Here is a 21,022-nt window from a genome sequence, read left to right on the forward strand (position 1 = left end):
ATCTGAACACATGTTCTGTGAACTTTAGAAAACATGAACTGGAATCTTTAGAGTGGATTGTGCAAAATGAGTCACAACTGAATCCTGTTTCAGTAAGAATGCAACCCAACTACCCTTAACTATATCTTCACTGTCACCTATGTGCCTGACCTGATGCTAGCAAGTCCTCTGCCAGCTACACACAGAAAACAGGAATGAACAACAAGACCAAGAGAGAACTTTTAGGACCACATTCATATCCGTATTTCAATGATTGATCCACACTTGTCACTAACACAGTGTTCATGGACTGAAGAGATGAGCAAACGTGTCGCTCAGTTATTGCTCTAACCCTGGTGGTCAGAAGGGGAACTCAGTTCCTGTCTGCAGGGAACACCCAGGTGTGCAGACATCTTCCAGGTAACTCACCTAGCAGTAGGCTCTTTCAAGCTACAGTTTGTGTTTTTATGATTGGTGTTTTGTACATTTCCCCAGTGGGAATACAATTTTCCTTCCCTTTCTCTCTCATAACCCAACTACCCTTCACTATATCTTCACAACAAAACTGGAAGTTGGATACAGATGTGTTCTGGGCGCAGATGCATGTCTGCATGTACCAACAATCTGAATTTGCCTCCTGAGAGAGCCACTCTTTGCTTATTGTGTCTAATGAGTGAATTGTGGTATAGTTTCATGATCAGAGTCAGAACACCTGATGACCGGCATGTGTGAACATACGTATAAACATGAAATAGTATTTTTAATCCTCATACTCAACTAATACAGCGATAGAATTATATTTGAAAATGTCTGACACATAGCCCAAATTTCTATAGATATTTGGTCCCCTTCTAGAAGAATTTTGAAGAGAAGCAGTAGTGTTTTCTATCTTATCTTGAACACCTCAGCTGGTCACCCTTTCATAGTGACAATACAGCATAAAGTGCATACACTGAATTAAACCGAATCTTTTCATCAACTCTGTCCATTCCTTTGGTAACAAGTTATAGCTAGACTTTACTCCAGATTTTGGTGAAACCTCAAACAAGTGAAACTTATTTAATAACTCAGAATATATACTAAAAACAACACTTTCAAAAACTGGTGAAGGTGGTGACAGTGTCCTGGCAGAGCTGATGCACCTATCCTGAAGTAGCATTGTGGTTAAAATTGACGGATTAAGCCCCTGGCAATGGGAAAGGAGAACATGATTGGTGCTGTTGCTCTTGACTATTACGTTTTTTTTTAAATCAGTGAAGGAACTGGAGTAAATACCCTTCTATGGCTATTGATTCTTTGAATGGAATTATTAAAGTTTATCTCACTTTTAGAATCACTGGACAAATACTGAATGAGGACCTCGTATGTGTAAAGCGGTAGGGTAGGATTGCAGCCACAGAGAATAGTACACACTTCCTCCTTATTTTCCTCATAAAAGGAATAAAAATTTTCCACAGGGAGATCCAGACAACATCTGGTCTTGACACACGCTTGACTGTTATGGCAGACCTTCACCCACTTCCTGTCCCCCCTCCACTCCCTGCCTCTGGCAACCACCAATCTGTTTTCTGGATCTTAAATAAACTAGTCTTATTAGAACAGTCTGAGAACTTAAAAACATTCTCCTGACCTTTTTGGCCTTATTATCTATTTTTAGATGAAACTCGTTGTAAAAATCACCTCCACTTCTTCTGTTTGGGGAATACTGTTAAAACAAGCAACAACTGGAAGAGAGAGAAGAGTTCCTGGACTTGAAGTCAGGGACTGGGTTGCCCATATGGGAGTCACGCACATCCTTACCCTTCAAGGTCCTGCTCTCACTCATGAGCTGGGAGTGAGCTGACCTCTGGGGCTGTGATGGAGCCAAAGGAAATGCACACGAGAAGTCACTTAAGAGCCACCACAGTCCACCATCAATCTCACATCGAAAATAAACTCAAAGGAAGTTCTTTGATTTAGCAAATTGCTAATTAATCTGTATCTCTAAAGGGCAGGTACAGACAGAGGTGACCTATTTAAGTCGCATCTGTTTTTCATGGCCTTGGTCAACACTGACTTTTAATTTCCAGTAGCTCGGGCCCTGATTGTAGAGAGGAGGGAGGACGGGGCCTTGCGGACATTAGATACAAAAAGTGGCCTCATTGGCTTTTTGTATTTCAGCCATTGTCTTATACATCACTCACATTTATTAAGATGCTGACCTTTTAATTCACCAAGAATTAAAATTTAGTAAAATTTTTTTGAGTTGGTTGACCCTAACTCATTGATATTGGATGGATGGTAAAAACTGCCACAGAGTGGTAGGGATTGGGTGCCAGACTCATAATTAATATCCAGCACATTCTCATTATCACATCATTATTGCAGTGCCATTTCATCAGAACATGCAAATGACTGCCACAGCAAGCATCCTGTTATCACACTTCTTCAGCTGTGCCACACATATATTACACACGTGCTACCATGTGTTAGCATTCAATTCGAAAATATTGCTAGGAGTTATTTCTTAGTACATAAAATTTAAAGAAACATGCAATTGCTGTTTTGATCTCAACTTGGACATTGGTTGTTGGAGATTGAACAGGAAGTTGGACTGCAGACCTGCGAGAGGCCCGGCGGCCCTGCCCTTGGGGAGGAGCTAACCTAGATGTTGGCTCCCGGCATGTGTAGCCACTGAGGTTACAGTGTGTTTGACCTGAGAACGACCGTGAAAGGTAATTGGTTTTTCCCCCGAATGTCCATCAATTTAGCCTTGATGTCTAAGACAGTTCATTGAGCAGACACGCACCAGTCAGGTAAAAATCACACCTGAGAAGCCAGCAGCTCTGATGAAAAGCAGCAGGTGGTTCTGACCCAAAGGTTCTGAGCTCCGAATCACCTCAACACTGGGAAACAGGCCCGAGTGAATGTGCTGCTGTGATACAGCAAACACACCCAGGAGGGAGGCAGACCCAAACTTCAGGGCCGTGAGCCAAATGGGGCTCCTGATGTATGCACAGCCTCTCTGTGCACCAAACGTGTTCTCTCAGGTTCCATTCCGGTCACGGCCTAGGAGGGCCCGTCTCATGAACTGTTTCTGGTACAGAATATAGAAATAACTCACTGAGTCTGAACTCAGGAGCCTGTCACTTCACAGTAATACCTTTCTGAATTATTATTCCTCAACTGAAATGCATTTAAAGTTATCAATTCAGTCATGCTTCCACTTTAAGGAAGGGAGAGTGCTTTGGATTCCATCACTGGCAGAACGAGCTCAGAGCATTTCCACCCTGTGACCGAGAAGTCACATCAGGTAGAGGCTAAGCCGAGGGGCACAGTCTCAAAAGAATGGTTTAAAGCTGAGGCCGATGGAGAAAGTGGCTCACAGGTGAGGCACAGAACAGGAAGCAGGCTGTAGGGAACACTCCACCTGCAGACCGAAAAGGCAGCAGCAGAGGGAAATGGGAAAAAGGAAGGTACGTAGCAGACAGGGTGAGTGATAAAACATTCATTTTCCCCTCTGAGTCCATGGAGCCACACGTCCCGCACGATGAGCCAGCTGGACATGTGGTGGGGAAAGGGGTGCAGGGCTCTGGTGCTCAGGGGAGCACGTGGCAGGGTTGGGACAGCCAGGCCTCCCATCTGGGAGGCAGAAGCCTCCCCACTGAGCTGCTGGACTGAAGAAGGAGCTCAGCTTCTGCGGGGAGGTGGGGAGAGGAGGTTGAGCCAGAGGCGGGGGTGCTTCTGGAGGAGCCCATGAAGCGGCTGCCACCCTTCCGGTCTGTTGGAAGGAACTGATGACACAATTGTTACTATTACCAAAAAAATGTGGCTTGCGTGTTTGCTTTAAAAATTCTTATTTGAGAGGGCTTTGAGCTGTCTGCATGGCGAGCAGATCATTAACTGTCCGCAGATATGTTTTCTCTTCTGTGACTTCTACGTTGCATGCAGTGCCTTGCAGTTACCTGGACCGTTCTCATGAAACCCCCAGTGCTGACTCCTCCTGCCGGGACGGCTCCCGGGGGTGAAATCTGTTGGGAGACCCCCTTTCTCGGTCATTTCACAGATGCTTTGGAATCATGGACCCTGAGCTGCAGTGAGAATTAGAGACGATCCACTGTCTCATTTGTAAATGAGTGACCCATGAGCCAGCAGAGCTGAGGGACTTCCTAAGGCACACGGATGTGTCACAATGATATTGTCCCATAGAATGGCGGTCACCAGAGGGAAAGAGGGTAGGGGGAGGCTGAAGAGGGCAAAGGGGGTCAAATACATGGTGACAGAAGGAGACTTGACTTCGGGTGGTGAGCACAAGATGCAATCAAGATACAGATGACGGATTATAGAGTTGTACATGTGAAACGTATATGTCATTAACCAATATCAGCCCAATAGATTTAAGAAAAAATACTTAGAAATGAATAATATTGCCCCAATGACAAGAGAAGGCCTATCATTAGTTGAATTCACTACCCTCTATTGGCAGTATATAAATGGATCTAAAATCAGATCTGGCTTCTTAATAGAGAGATCGCTTAGTTCTCACTGACAGTTGGCCCATTGAATAGTCATATTTTATTTTTTAAATTAATCCAAGACTTTTTCACTTCACATCCTCCAGATCTGTAATTTGATATTACTGATCCTAAAAACTTAGATATTACAATAAACATTGCCCCCACCTCCCTAAAGGGTCTTATAAGAAATCATTCCAGCGACAACCACAAATAGTCATGACACAGGCAAATATATCAGGGTCTTATGGCCATTGACATGAGCAGCATAACAGAACTTGTTACAAGCTGGGGGGGTAAGTTTGTGGTTAACAGGCTTTTTTTTTAACTTTTTGTGTAAGATTGAAATAAATTATATCATTCCTTATTAGAGACACCTTACTTAATATAAAATATGTGCCGGGATTAAATTCATGTTATTATATGACATTGGAAAATAAGAAAACATGTTAGTCAAAGATGGCAGCTCTGATGTGTCGTTATAGGGAAATTGTGCTGCATAAAGATGCAAAAGTACACGCGCCCGCATCACCCTTCACTTTCGCCCTCTTGTGCTTTCATAGAGATACATGCACTGGCTGTGTCAGCTCTAGGGTACCACACAATGATTTACCACCAGCCATCATAACAAGAGGATTTAAAACCTAAATTAGTATGACAGTATAATTCTTATCTTTATCACTATTAAACAGACATTAGATGATACAATTCCCCCAAAATTTAAGGTACAATACACAGACATGTATTTAGGGAGAAGAGACCCAACCAAGTATTGTCTATAAATTGCAATGGATTTTTCTGTTATTGGAATTTCTAAATATTATATTGAAATCCCAAAGCCATTTGGAAAAAAATCATAAATCAATCGACAGTTTTGCTTCCTCTAAAACAAAGCCAGTTGTGTTGTGTGTGATTTGAGAATTTGAAACTGAATTTTCACATGGAATAATCTTAATTTAGAACATAATATACTAAGAGTTAAGATAGTGATCAAAGGAGGGAATGTTACTATGTTTAAAAAAAATAGTTGAGCCCGGCCGGTGGCTAGTGTGGCTCAGTGGTTGAGCATCAACCTGTGAACCAGGAGGTCATGATTTGATTCCCGTCAGGGCACAGGCCCCGTTGTGCTCCATCCCCAGTGTGGGGCGTGCAGGAGGCAGCCGATCCATGATTCTCAGCATTGATGTTTCTCTCTCTCTCCCTCTCCTTTCCTCTCTGAAATCAATAAAAATATATTTTAAAAAATCTTCTTAAAATACATATATACATTTAAAAAACAAAAATAAAAAATACTTGAATTCCTGGCAGAGGAGGACCAGCACCCGCGTGCAACCGGAATGGACACGCGCAGCGCTGAAGGGGACAGACAGCCTACCCAGGCGCTGACGCAGCGGCCGCAGGTGGTGATCTTGAAGTCCCCGTAGAGGTCCTTGATGGCGCCCGTGGTGAAGAAGCCCTCCACCATCAGCAGGATGCCGTACACGAAGAAGGCCGCCGCGATGCCGTAGATCACGTACTTGAAGATGTCGATCCTGGGGGAGACAGGGACTGTGTCAACACCTCTGCATGGCTCACCTGCAGCCAGCCAATCCCCCCTCACCTCCCCCCCAGCTCACATCTCCTTTGGGATGAAAGCTACAGGGTGTTTATGTTCACCACGGAAGCTGGATGGAGAAGCGTTTTGGCCCCATAGGCCCCGTGTTTGTGTACCATATACATTCTGTCTGCCAGTCCAGGACCTGTGCACAGGGCTGGTCATGTCTAAGTTTCTTCCTCTTCCCTCTCCCTGCCCTTCCCCGGCTCACACCAGGCTGATCTGGGAGAGGCAGTGGGTCCCATTTCCAAAGGAGTTTGCTTAACTCCGGTTGATAAGCATATGAGGTCTTCAATTATGACAAAATGTCAAATTGAAAGACTTATGTATCTATCACCGAGTTTTAAAAACTTACATTAAAAGAGGAAGGAAGCTTTATGGCTAATGACACATTCCTTTTTGAGAAAGTTACCACCTCATATGTTTGTTATTGTTAAAAGTCAGTTGTGGTTGTATTTTGTCACCCTTACTGTACACCATCCCTAGCATTGTCTGCTGCTGATAATATCACTAATAAAAGTATAGCTTCAGAGAGAAGTTGTGATTTTGATGAGGAAGCCTTTTAGGCAGAATCACTAACAGATATTACATGGGATTAGGCAGGAGCCAAGTTAGAACATAATTCCACGGAGGAATGTGTAGGTATTCCTTCTTTTCTCACAACTGAGTGCCCATGTACTTCAGAGAGAGACGCATGTATTGCCTGTAAATTGCAGATGGATTTCTCTGTTATTCAGAATATTGTCTGGGAACCCCAAAGCCCTTTCGAAGAAAAAATCACAAAGTAGTCATTTTGCTGCCTCTGAAAGCAAACTAGCTGTGTGGCCCGGTATGTGGAGAGGCACGCCTATTCGGGAGCGCTCTCCTTCTGCAGCTGGGAGAGCCGCGTAAGGGAGGGGCTCTTTATTTCACACTGTCCTGCATCATTTGTGCTCTCTCCGAATTAGTTACACTGAGTGGAGCAGGTAGGTGGCAGCAAAGATGAGAAAGCCTGAGAGATGAGGGAATAGAAGTCTAGTTCGTGCTCATGGAGATTTTCGAACTCTGGATGCTATGGCAATATTTTTAAAAATCTATTGTTGAAAGTATTACAGATGTCCTCCACTGACCCTTTCCATCTGTCCCCTCCTCCTCTTCAGCCTTTGCAATATTTTTGAAAGAACAGCATAAGTGAATTTGTGGCATATAAAAGAGCAAGAAGAGCCGGCTAACATCCAATGTACCAGAGAGATTGTTTAGTGACTGCTTTCTACTGTCTGAAAAATCTAAATATCGTCACAATTGTGTTTGTCAAGGCAAAGGGCAATGAGGCAGATGATGTGAATTGCGTCAGCCCCTCACGCATGTCAGAGAATCTGAGGATTTCAACTTACAGATCTAATGGGACATCACAAACACTCCAAAGAGCTTGGCGGAATGGGCTTTCCCATAAAACGTCCAGGTTAACATGACATTTAATAATAGATTTTTGTTTTTATTTGGAAATAATTTAAAATCTATTTAAAAAGTTGCAGAAAATGAATATCATGAAGAACAATTTTACATCCTTTATTTTATAACATTTTATCTTACTTCATTGTTTTCTTTCTCTCTCTCTGAAAAATTATATCTGAACATAGAGAAATGCCCCACAGTACAGTTAACTATTTCAGGAAATATATTATTGATATAACCACACACACACAACCTAACACATACACACAACCTCAAGACACACAACTTCAATACATACAACCTCATACAACCACACACAAAACCTCACACAACCACATACACAATCACATATGCAACCCCACACATACTACTCCACACCCACAACCTCACACACAATCTTTTACTGATTGTTTTTATTCCAACCTATAAGTCATGTTAGTAAAGCTGTAATATTTTCTAATACTTTCTTGAGAAACAGGAATAGATGAATATATATATATCATAACCCTAAGCCCAGAATATTACTCAATGAGGTGTCCCCAGTAAAGTCAGGAACAAGGAAGTGAAGGACAGTCTCTGCTTCCATGTAAAGCTGTTCTGGGTGTATTTGCCAATTCAGTTGGATCCGGGCAAGTAATCCCCGACATAAGAATTGGAAGAGAAGAACAGAACTACCTCTATTTACAAATGATATATGGTGCACCTGGAAAGTTTTAGAGAAGCAATGACAAAACTAATTCAAATAATAAAATAATCCAGCAGTGTAGTATGATATAAAATTTGCATGCAAGAATCAATAGCATTTGTTTAGACAAATAATACCCAGTTGGAAGATGTGCTGGTAGAGGAAAATGGGAATTTCCTCTGGAAGTGGGATTGCTGGGTCACATGACAGCTCTATGTTGAATACTTTGAGGAACCTCCATGCTGCTTTCCACACCAGCTGCAACAGTGCACATTCCCAGCAACAGAGCACAAGTGTTCCAAGTCCTCCACGTAGTTGCCAACACTTGTTATTTTTTTGGGTGGGGTGTTGTTTTCTGATTTTTATAGAATGACTATCCTAACTGCTGTGAGGTGGTATCTCACTGTGGTTTTGATTTACATTTCCTTGATGATGAATGATGTTGAGCAGCTTTTCATGTACCTGATTGCCACTTGTCTGTCTTCTTTGGAGAAATGTTTACTTAAGACCTTTGCCCATTTGTAAGTCGGGTAATTTGTTTGTTTGTTTTGCTATTGAGTGACAGGAGTTCCTTATATGTTTTGAATATTAACCTCTTATTGGATATGTGGTTTGCAAATATTTTCTCCCACTCTGCAGGTTGCCTTTCACTCTGCTGTGGTCTTTGCTGCACAGAATCTTCCAAGTTTGATGTAGTCCCACTTGTCTATTCTTGCTTTTGCCACATATCCAAGAAATCATCACTAATACCGATATTATGAAGTTCTTCCCCTCTGTTTTCTTCTAGGAATTTTACAGTTCCAGGTCTTACATTTCATTCTATAAACCACTTTGAGTTGATTTTTATGAATGATGTAAGATGAGGGGCCAATTTCATTCTTTAGCAAGTGAATATCCATTTTCCTAAAATTCCTTTGCTAAAGACACCATCTTTACTGCATGCTGTGGTTTTGACAGCTTGTTGAAAATCATTTCACTGTGCATGCAAGGGTTTACTGCTGGGTTCTCAGGTCTGGAACTTCATCGCCAGCCTTGTCTGAACACCTTCACAGGGGCAGCATGTACTCTTTAGAAAACTCTGACCCTTGGAAAGTTCTTTATACCAAGCCAAACAACAATTTCCCTATAAATTGGAACTCATTGGCCCAAACCTCTCTCTGACCCACAAAGAACAAAGCAAGTTTCCTTTCTACCTGATAACCTTAATATTATTTTAATATAAAATCATCGTATTCTTATTTGTAAATATTTTTTCTAAAGTTGTTGTATTCCTGGCTGTTATCAAAGTAAATATATATTAGATCTTTGAATTCTAATTCAGCTTGAAACCTACTCAGGTATTTACCTGAAATATATACTTTAGTTAAAATCTAAGTTCATAGATTCATTATATGAATAGGGTGGCTCAACTGTGGTCCAGAGACCAACAGACTTTAGGAAGCATGATGGTGGCCATTCAAGATGTGATACAGCTTCGGGGAAGACATCACCATCATGACATTCATGGTCACCACCATGGATGTAAGATGAGGGGCCAATTTCATTCTTTAGCAAGTGAATATCCATTTTCAGCCATGGTCACCACCATTATGATATCCATGGTCACTACCATTATGATAACCATGCTCACCGCCATTATGATATCCATGGTCACCACCATTATGATATCCATGGTCACCACCATTATGATATCCATGGTCACAACCATTATCACCAACATGTTCATCAAATGTTAGTGCTTATGATGTGTAAACCATGGTACAATCATTTTAAAAGGCCAACCTTAGGAATAGGCAGCATTACTGAGTCCTTTTTACTGGTGAGCGACTGGGCAGACAGGTTAAGTAACTTGTCCAAGGTGAGGCATGTAGAAAGAGCAGAGACCACAGGAAACAAACCCAGGGAGTTTGGCCCCAGAATCAGCACACACTCTTGTCTCTCTGTCTCAGTTCCTCATGGCTTATGTACTGGTTTGGTGGTGGTAGTTGTTTTATATTAGTGAGGCTAGGGGTTAGACACTCATTTCAGAACTACCTGTCTGGCTGAAATATTGCCCAAGGAGATGCTCACTGCTTATTTTATCAGAAGTTAGGGATTCAGTACGGTTTTCTAACTGAAGTTCTAGCTACAACTGAAATTATTTTTGACTCTCCACAACTAATCAATAATCTCACATCAATACTAATATGTCTGATCCTCAAACTTCTTATAAATGGAAGACTTCAGCCATCTGGTGTCATTATCAACCCCCTGGGTCAGAACAGATGGTTTGCGCATTGCAGTGCTTTCCACGAGCCTATGAAACCTGGTTTTATCGTGCCATGAATTCCTGCTCTCCTTTTCACTCCCATCCATTAACTTACTGATAACAGTTCCCCATTTCATTAACACCCAAGGAATAAACATGAACAAAAAGCAGACAAAGATTTATACATTCATTACATTAGTTGAGAGCAAAACCAGTGTATCTATTTCATGAGCTTACTGCTTGCTTTTGCTTTAGGCAAACAGGAATTAATTTTTCTGTGTGCATTAAATATCAAAGAATTCATTATTTAGTAAGCTCAGTTTTTAATGACCTCAAGTCACAGTCATAACATTTTGAAAATGAAATATAGTCACCCTGGAAATCAATAGTACCAGTTCCCCAGCCCTCACTATAATCTGTCAAAACCCCAATGCAATCCCCATCTAATACATTTTAGGGGGGAGGGATGTGTACTTGTGAATAAGGCTGTCCCTTGTTCAGTCCTCAGGAAAGTTATTCAAGAAGCCAAGTCACTGAGCCAAGTTAGTGTTTTGAATTATTTGATATCTAGTTTTCTAGCCAGTTTCCATATTTCACTGTCCTATATGTGGATCTGTTTTGCAAAAGTAAAATATCTAACGTCCTTGCTCACTCAGTCAAGAGACACCTAGGGAGCACAATGATAGCACCTTGCCAAGGGGCTTGCTGATGACAAATCAGAAAACAGGCCTCCTCACGTAGTTGAATGTGGCATAGCTTTGAGCTGTATCCAGTGCTGAGAGGCCTACCCGGCTCAGTGGGACAATAGAAGTTGTACTTGGAGTGTGGGAATATTCCCCAATGGGAACAGTGGGTGAAATTACATACTCATTGTCACAACCATTTGGAGCCAGCAAATGACCAAGGACTTGCCATACTAAACCGGCAGATTAAGGGAGGAAAAGCCTCTGGGAAAACAAGTAAATGAGGAGGAGCAGAGTGAGTCTTAAATATATATCAACGGGTCACAAATCTTTGAAAAATTCACTCTTTCCCTCTCTAGGGAGGTCTCCACACCTCAAGTATCATTTGACAAAATGATTGATGGGTGATGTCAGCTGAAGAATAGGAGCTACATTTTAGATTTCAGATCACCATCCATTGGTGAAGGCTAATGGTGTTTAGAATTTTCTGTCTAAAATAGAGATTGCATGAGAATGGAGGTCATTTGCAATTCATTCATGAGAAGAAGATTTGGATGCTAGAAAGATGGCTAGTGAAATGGAAGAGTCATATTTCAGTGAGCAGTCCTTCATGATTGCCATAGACTTGGAGACATTGACCACCTTGAGATGTGTGTGTGTGTGTGTGTGTGTGTGTGTGTGTGTGTGTGTCAGAGGAGGTGGAAGACAGGGGTCTGGGACAATTGGCTTTATCTTTGGGTTCTCACATCCAGCATCTTTTCCTTTACAAGCATATGGTGTAGAAGTGCTCAATTTGACTGAATCAAGCATAAGAACAATGGAGAAAAGAAATCGACTCTGTCAATCACTAAACTTGGCCAACAAGCCTTTTCTCCACAACCATTCTCTTACTCATTCTTTCCAAACCTGCCTTCGTTTATTTCCAAGGGTGTTTTGCTTGCAATCAGCTTTCACTTACCTCCGCTTTATATTCCCTATTTCACTTCTGTGTCTTATCTGTTCTGATGGCTGATATCCCTGTAAGGCAGCCCCACCTGGGGTAATCTCTACCTTGTCTGAACCTTTATGAAATCTTTGAATGTACCCATTGGTACTAATTGTACCAAGTAGTTCACAGTTTGTATCTTCCCTCTGTGTTTTCATGACCTGTTTGTTGACAGAATCTCAATTCATTTGGTATCATCACAGGGTCTGGTATAGGAATTTTGGTTATTTGAAATATGAAAGGAGAGATCATTTGAGCCCTTGCTTTTATTCCTATCAAAATGGTATTCTTTCCATTCCAACCATGCATTATCGGTTTTGTATTTCACTTCCAATCTCAGAGACCAGCTTTTGGTAAAAATGCTAAATTGAGCATGGTCTCTGATTTCTCTCCTGAACACATGTGACTCCCTTGGAGCTTTAGCAGAGCTCTGTGGTATATTAAATTTTACTGTATAAATTTCAAATAAATATCTTGACAGTTGGTTTCTGATAAATGTATACAACCATCTCATGACATTTATTAGGCTTGTATTTCTTTAAATTATCTATCCCCAAACTAAAGTTAGCAATTTGGATGTAGTCTAAATACAGAGAATCTGGAGATTTTAAGGACATCTGTGGTAGCTTAAAATAATGCACAGTGAAAATATATTTTGTCCAGTGTAGGCTGAAATAAAATGAAAAAGAAAATGTCAGTTTTATCACATTAAAATATATCCATGAAATCATTTTCTTAAGGTTCTTTAAAACTAACTTGCAATAATCTAAATCATTTCAATAGTTTAATTATATTTCAAATGATGTAGATCATTTATAAACTCTCAAGGATCAATTCATGCTACATAACCAATATAATGGAAATTGATAAATTGTCTACTGTGGGCTTAAAGAAATAAATTTAATGGATAATGCTAATATTTCAGAACTATCATTTCCACTTGTCAGTGACAAAGAGAAACTCCAAAATGATACTTCAGAGTTAGAGAATATGTTTTTTTCCCTATTTTATATGTCTGCTAAATTCTACTTAAAAAAAAAATCTTTACTGTTGAAAGTATTACATATGTCTTTTTTCCCCCCATACACCTCTCCCAGCCTAACCCTGCCCCTCATCCCAGGCCTTCAACCCCTATACAATTGCTAAGATTTTGAAACAGCCTAAGTGCCCATCAGCAGATGAGTGGATTAAAAAACTGTGGTATCTACACAATGGAATACTAAACAGCTGTAAAAAAGAAAGAACTCATACAATTTGCAACAGCATGGATGGACCTGGAGAGCATTATGCTAAGTGAAATAAGCCAGTCAGAGAAAGATAAGTATCACATGATCTCACTCATATGTGGAATCCAATGAACAACATAAACTGATTTAGAAAAATAGATCCAGAGACATAGAAGCATCAAACAGACCACCAAACCTCAGAGGGAAGGCAGGGTTAAATGGGTGGGTAGGAAGAGATCAACCAATGAACTTGTATGCATATATGCATAACCAATGGACACGGGAACATGTTTTTAAATAAATCTAGTTTTTAAATAAGTGGCTAATCAACTCCCTCCTCCTTAATCACTGTGTGTGTGTGTGTGTGTGTGTGTGTGTGTGTGTGTGTGTAAGGGGTATTTGGAGGTGGTCTCCAACTTTTAAGTACCAGTATATTTTAGATAAACACAAATATTTCACCGTCACTTTCCCTAAAACATTTGCTACCGCTCAGGATACCTGCCCTCCACCCACCAGTGGGGAATTCTTGCCCTGTGACTTGATAGTGATGTGCATCTCCTTTTCTCTTTTCATGGAAATAAGCAACTTTAATAAGTAAAGTAACAAGTATAACTTATGAGCAATACTTTGCTCAAGACAATCTATGTGCCTGTAGCTGATGGGTTATTAAAAAATTAGCAACATGCTATATTTTCTGAAATTGGAGCTGGAGAAAAGTTATCTTCTAGTTAGAAAGTTGTCCAGCTTGCCTGAGTGTTGTCTTAGACTAGGGTCTGAGGTGATAATGATACCTGGCCAGTAGGAACTGCCCTGGTAAATAAGAATGCGATTAATCCCTTTTTGATCGAGTTATATAAGTCAAAAGCAAAGTCACCCTACTAGCCATATCACCACCAAGATTTGTAACTCTAAAAGCATCTCATTCCAGAAACATTATGCACATTAAGAAGGTTTTAATTTACTTAGAATGGCAAAATAAAGCAATGTGAACAGCACAGTCTCAAGAAGCCTGAACTAAATGCAAGAAGCCATGTGGGCAAGAAATCACCAAATAAATGATGTGAACTGGGAATTTACTGGAACATAAGTTCTTCTGTAGTTCAGTTCTAAAGGTTTGCTCCCTATAATGTTAGGCAGTAAGGGACTGAAGCTTGAACAGCAAACTCTTTTCTACCTCCAGACTATGCTTGCCTTCTCTTTTTAAACAACATAACATCCCCGTAATTTAGTGACCCCAGGAGTTTACACACGATGGGTAACATGTACATTTGAAGAGTGGTGCCTGCAGAAAGGGGCTCATTGTTTCTGATGACTTGTCCTTTCGCAGGAGTCAGTAAGGACCTTTCACCACGTTTACTTAGTAGTCACCTCAATCCTGTGATACAGGAAAAGAGAGATGATAGAACACCCATGGTTGAAGACCCAGCGAGTTGGGGTGATTTTCCCAGAGTCAACAGCAGCGTCTCCATTTGCACCAGGCCCTGTGCTCCATCTTGTATTCTATCCCATTAGCAAAGTCTCTGCTCAGATGACAAGAGTAACAGAAACTTGAGCAAGCCACGTCATGGTAACCGAATTTCAGATAAAGCATTACAGTCAAGGAACACACAGATTAAGTCCAGATTAAGTTGGGCTCTGATCTTCTGCTTTGCAGCTGTGCTCACAGTCAGGGTCAATGTCCTTTTGACTCGTGTACATAACCTAAGAGAATTCTGTTCTTCTATATAACATTGCCTCACTTAACTCTAGAGGCCATGCATATCACACACAGCAATGTGCACATACACTCTGAAAATGAGAAGCCACACAGGGCGACCTACATGGTAAAGACGTCCAGTGTGTCTCCGGCAGTTCTCGCCATCTCGAAGTAGGTTTGCAGGATGGTGACAGTCCCAGAAAGTGCCTCATGGCCGCAGCCACAGAACAGGGCCACGCCAGCATACAGCAGGATGGTGGCGATCAGAGAGGCGTAGGGAATGCCTCCCAGGCATTTAATACAGCACTCGAAACACCCTGCACAAGGAAACAGGAAAAAAGGTATAAATTAATATTTTTTGTTCATCTAATTTATTTTTTTTCGAATTTCATCGTTATGGGAAAGTATATTTGCATTTGTAGATGACATCAGGTCAACCCTGTCAATCAAGTCTTAGGTTGCCCTGAAGGGTATAAATATCAAGTTCCTTAATTATGAACCTTCCTCCAGACAAGAGAATGATGGTGTTTGCTGATGGCTTCCTCCTCTAACCCAAACGAACAGAAGCCCTTCCTTGCCACCACGTCCTCTAACAATGAATCTACACAGATATGCATGCATATCATTCAATCTCGACTCATTGCTCTCAAGTTTCACATGCTGAAGCTTTTATTTCAATGAAATTCATTCTTCTGAACTCCCTGTAGATGTATTTTTTAAACATTGTGTCAAAATCTGCTATTTGGGAACCCAATTGAATGAACTGTAGCCAGCAATTTTTAAAAGTGATAGAGCAGACTGGACAATGCCCGTGTCCTGCACGTGGTAAGGCAAATTATTTTAGAATCTTTTCAGTTCAGATATTGATGTATGTTGCTTTTCTAGTGACTCATAATGCAAATCTATTTCTTGCTGTGCTGCATGGTAAACAAAATGAGAAAGATATTGGCACAGTGGGAAGGAGAGAGCAGGGCAGGTTAGCATCATGGTCCACCACTGTGTCTGTTTTTGGCAAGTTTATTCTTTCAATTTCACCATTTGCAAAAAGGTGACGGTAAGATTGCCCTCAAATGATTCTTGTGAGCATTAAATGAATTAATAGTGCATGATAGAGGAGCTACTCAGTAAATATCTACCATTCTTAGATGTAACTTTAACATTAATATTAACGATTATTGTGTTGTAATATGGCTTTCGAATTTTTTTTTTGACCACAGTGATCACTTTTGAAGGTTTGTCACTTTAGCCTTGATTTTCAAAAGATGCCTTTAAACATTTAGTTTGAGAAATCAAAAAACCACTGTTGTTAATATTCAAATTAAGCATAAGAATTTTGTAGGTGACTTATAGATATCTTCTTCTAAAATTTGACTAGAATGCCTAAATGTCGATGTTTTGCAATAAGAAATACTGATGAGCTGCTATGTGCCAGCCACTGGTGAGAGGTCACACTTAGGTAAGAGGGTTGACATGATACAAGGAAGATGGGTTGTCTCACCTTGGGCCACCTCTGCCCCCTACTCCTTCCCCCGACACATCCTACTCCAAAGGTTTCCTCCTACTTCTTTCCTTTTGGAAATCCTTGATTAAATTTTTTTCATAATGTTGAAGCCCCTCAAAAACTCTCCACATAACTGCCTTTTTCTTTCTTCAGAAACAAATGGGACTGGAAAATGCTTTGTTATTTATTGTATGTGAGTCCTAGGAAGATCTGTGTGCATTTTATCTGGAACACCTATATGTTTGTAGCAACATATGATACATGCAATGACTGCAAAGTTCCAGAGAGCAGTAACTTCATATTCAGAGGGTTATTTAAATACTGATCGTTGAACTGGCTTTCTTAAGGGAATTATAGCTCAGCTCATCTGCTCCAGAGGAGATTAAAAAGAAAGGAAGCCGACACACACAAACACACACACCCCAGGTGGGGAAGTAGGAAAGGTTAGAACAGCTTGACTCTTCATACGATAGGAGGAAATATCTCCAGCAGATGGAGGAGACCAGTGTGTGTAGTATCTGAATGTCACTGAACACAGTTGTGGATAGAGATGAACAGAGTAGCGGAAAAATCTTTGAACTATTCCCAGTCTCGCCATGGTGTAAAATTGACATCTTACTGATCATTTAAAAATTAAAACAAATAAAATTAGTGCCAACTCAAGAAAGAGTTACTCCTAATTTTGGCAAGTGCCTCAAACAGCCCCATGATCTCAAATCTCATTCCTTTGTGATTTCTCTCCCCGATTTTTCTCGAAGAATCTGATACAGGTTTGTGAGATTGCTGCTATAGGCATGGAGGTGTCAAGACCAGAATAACAAGTTCAACAAAACCCTTCAGAATGGAATTTCAAATATAAAGAAAAGGGTCCAAACATCAAATTCCTAGGTAGGAATTACCTTTGCTGGGTCCTAGACCTAAAGCATATAACAATAAAGGTAAAATCAGGAGCAGTTGGGCTTAGGAGCAAATGACGTGGTAAACTCAGAGATGGTCACCAAAACTGCCACGGAGGACATCTGGTTCATTCCATTACTAGTTCAGAGTCAGTTTCTACTCATTTCACATTTCCCTGACTGCTGTTTAGATGGGCCAATACTAGCCTCCATGCCACCAAGTTATCCCTAGTTACCTAGACTATATATTCCGTGTGTGTGTGTGTGTGTGTGTGTGTGTGTGTGCGCGCGAGCGCGCACGTGCACGCGCACATGCATGCACACGTGTGCTATTAGTGTCACAGTCATTAACTATGGCTTTGAGTAGTGACCTTTAAATTTAGAAAAACATGAGATAAATTGCAATACTGAGTAACCCCAAATTGACAACCCTGAGTTAACAGGCATTTCCAAATGAGTTTAAGATCTCCAAATTAAATGGAAATCTTTCTTTTACTCCCTGTTTAAATGCTGCCATTTAAATTGCTCAGAATTATATTACCCCTATTGACAAATGCACATTCCTCTCAACCTCCATTCCTCCCAGGTCAGGCTGGAACCTTCCAGTGTAAGTCCTGATCCTCTGCAAAACTGTCGCTCAAAGTAAGAAACTTTGAGTGCCTCATCTTGCACAGTTGGCACTTGTGAGGGGCTGGGCCCTAATTACCCTGCGCTTCTGCAGGGCCTGAGTTGCCTGTTGGATTGAAACGAAGACTCTCCGAGCTCCCATCTGGGAAGCAGTGCATCATCTCAGCATTTTCTCCAGCTGCCAGAAGCCCACGTAGTTGCTGGCAGGGGAGGGAGCTTCTTCCCACCCACAGTGAGAAACAGCCTTGGCAGAGCAGCAGCGTTGCCACAGCAACCAGGCTCCAGGGCCCAGGATATGCTCCCAACCCTCCCAACCCTCCTTCTTGGAGGCTGTGGATTCTGCTGCCACCCATCACCACGTTTTCACTGCACCTCAGGTGAGAAACCAGTCTGTTACATCAATACCACTGAAAGCGTCCTGAGTGGAGTGTGGGCACTGGAAGGAAACACTTTTTTTCAGAAATTATAAAGACAATAGAGAGTCCTTTGCACCAGAATCATTTTCAGGACCAGATATAATGAGAATAGGGCCCATTGATTCTTGAACAGAGCTGATGGTTCAAATGTTGAACACAGAATTTACATGGGACTAGAACTACCTGTAATACACATTCCTCAGATCCAGTTCCTAGTTGCATTTTCTCAAATGAATTAACACTAAATTAAAGGGCTGTAGGAGACCTTCAGCACAGTCTGAAACATTTGCCCAGTGCTTTGTGGGGTTATAGGTTGACTTATCCCAACACAAAAATTTCAAAGGAAATAAAAACTCTTGAGCTAGCCTATTTTTTTTAAAAGATGAGCTATATGGTTAATTTACTTCCACTTAAACATTGTGAAATAAGCACAAGCCATTGCATTTGCTCACCCACAGGTGCTACAAAATAAATAATGGGAAAGGAATGTAACACAACAGAATGGGCATGGTAGACAGACAGGTGAGAAGACAGACCAACACAATGGTGGACCACTGAAAGGAGGTTGACAAAGGAGATTGACAAAAGACTGACAGCTTATTCATTGACAAATTTTCTGAGCATCATTGACCAATGAGTTGATTCTTCTCTCCCATCCTCCAGCATCACCTTGTCATTACCAAGCATTCAGAGAGGCTTGGCTCTGTCTATGGCAGTGGTTCTCAACCTTCTGGCCCTTTAAATACAGTTCCTCATGTTGTGACCCAACCATAAAATTATTTTCGTTGCTACTTCATAACTGTAAGGTTGCTACTGTTATGAATCGTAATGTAAATATCTGATATGCAGGATGGTCTTAGGCGACCCCTGTGAAAGGGTTGTTTGACCGCCAAAGGGGTCGCGACCCACAGGTTGAGAACCACTGGTCTATAGGCTGTCTCTTCTGCTCTGTCGGTCTACGAGTCTGTTCCTGGGCCACACCACACTGCCCTATAGTAGTTCTTGGTTTGTCGTGGAGGAAATTATCCTACTTGTTCATCTTCCTTCTGTGTGTCATGCTATTCATGGCCCTTTCACATTAACATATACATTTTAGGGACAGTTCATCTGATTCCACAATTTAACTCATTGGGATTCTGATTGGTATTTTCATCGTGATTTTGCATCTAGAAAATCTGTAAAATTCTCTTTGGGACCTTCTGAATTATTTTCATTTTGTGAATTATTTTGAGAGTGTTATGTTGATAATCATACCATCTGTGAAAATTTTGAGCTTTATCTCTTTTCATTCTTTGTACCTTCTCATCTACCTTTCTATTGACTTTATTGGGTAAAATGCAGTGAGGAGAGTGGTAGTAATTATAAAAGGCACCTTTTCCTGTTCTTGATATATATATTTTTAAAAAGCACTTTTCATGTTTTATCATGAAGTGTAATGTCTGCTGTTGGTTTATTGGTTAAGGAAGGTAAGGTCATTTTAATTCTGAATTCCATAAAATGTTTTTATCCCCATCTGTGGAAATAATTATATGTTTTTGTTTTTTTCTCTGCCATTTCAATCATTATTTTCTAATTTAAACTAAACTTGAATTCTTGAGAAAAATCCAACTGAATCATACTGTATTTTTAATGCATTTCTGAATTTGTCATGCTAACATTTTGTTCAATACTTTTGCATTTACCAATTCATTCCAGAAATAGTTACTCAGCCCTCACCAGGCACTAAGATAAACAAGACCCCTACTTTCATCTTAGGGGAGGGAGACGGATAATACACCAGAGGCAGAAGTGATACATGTGAGATTGTGAAAAGTGCAGAGAAGAAAAGGGGTAGGGACTATCGGCCCAATGGCTTCAGTGTCCATGTTTTCCAGGGAAGGAATAACTGAGAGGACATTTTTAAAGAGACAGGAAGGAGGTAAAGGAGCCTTGCAGGAGGCTGTTATCTAAGAGGCTGTCTGGGAGAAGGAGTTTCAGAGGAAAAGTCAGTGCCAATGTCCTGAGGCCAGTATATGCCCAGAGAGTTTGAGGAAAATCTGAGAAGCCAGTGGTGGTAAAATAGATAGAACCAAGGGAACATAGCATGAGGTTATAGACATATGGGTATGACAAGGACATCTATGTTAATGAATGTGACTGACAGCTAATTTTTGTTTTCTTGTTTTGGATCAAGTTTACCCTAGTCTTGTAAAGCAAGTCCCTATTCCTCTGCCCTGGGTTGTCTGTGCAAGGGTTGGCTGCACAGCAATTATTTGGTAGAACCAGCCAGTAAAACATTTCTGGCCACTTGCGTACTTTATGGAAAGAAGTTTAACTACTGATCTGATTTGTTAATGGTTATAGAACTAATCAAATTTTCTATTTCTTCTTAAGTCTTTTGCTAAGTTCCATATTTGTAGGTATTCATAAATTTAAGTTCAGATTTAAAATTTTGATGAAATTATAGGTAACTTTGTTTTATGGTATTTTGAATTTGTTAATCATCTTCACATATTTTATTTCCCTAATGATTTCAATTCCTTCCTTAACTTCCTCCCTCCCTCCCTTCCTTCCTTCCTT

The 21,022-nt window shown here is 40.7% G+C and overlaps 1 protein-coding gene across 2 annotated transcripts in view; it reads right to left on the reverse strand.

Moving 5' to 3' along the window:
• The window catches only part of GPM6A (glycoprotein M6A), a 182,353-nt gene that overhangs the window by 13,702 nt on the left and 147,629 nt on the right, over nucleotides 1-21,022 (reverse strand). For both annotated transcript variants that reach the window (XM_005876290.2, XM_005876289.2), the window contains exons 2-3: nucleotides 15,148-15,340; nucleotides 5,848-6,004 (exon numbers count right to left, since the gene is read on the reverse strand). In XM_005876290.2, coding sequence (XP_005876352.1) covers nucleotides 5,848-6,004; nucleotides 15,148-15,340 — 350 coding nt within the window. The remainder of the gene's footprint in view (nucleotides 1-5,847; nucleotides 6,005-15,147; nucleotides 15,341-21,022) is intronic.

This window comes from Myotis brandtii, unplaced genomic scaffold (assembly GCF_000412655.1).
Source record: "Myotis brandtii unplaced genomic scaffold, ASM41265v1 scaffold484, whole genome shotgun sequence".
Taxonomy (NCBI): Eukaryota; Metazoa; Chordata; class Mammalia; order Chiroptera; family Vespertilionidae; genus Myotis; species Myotis brandtii.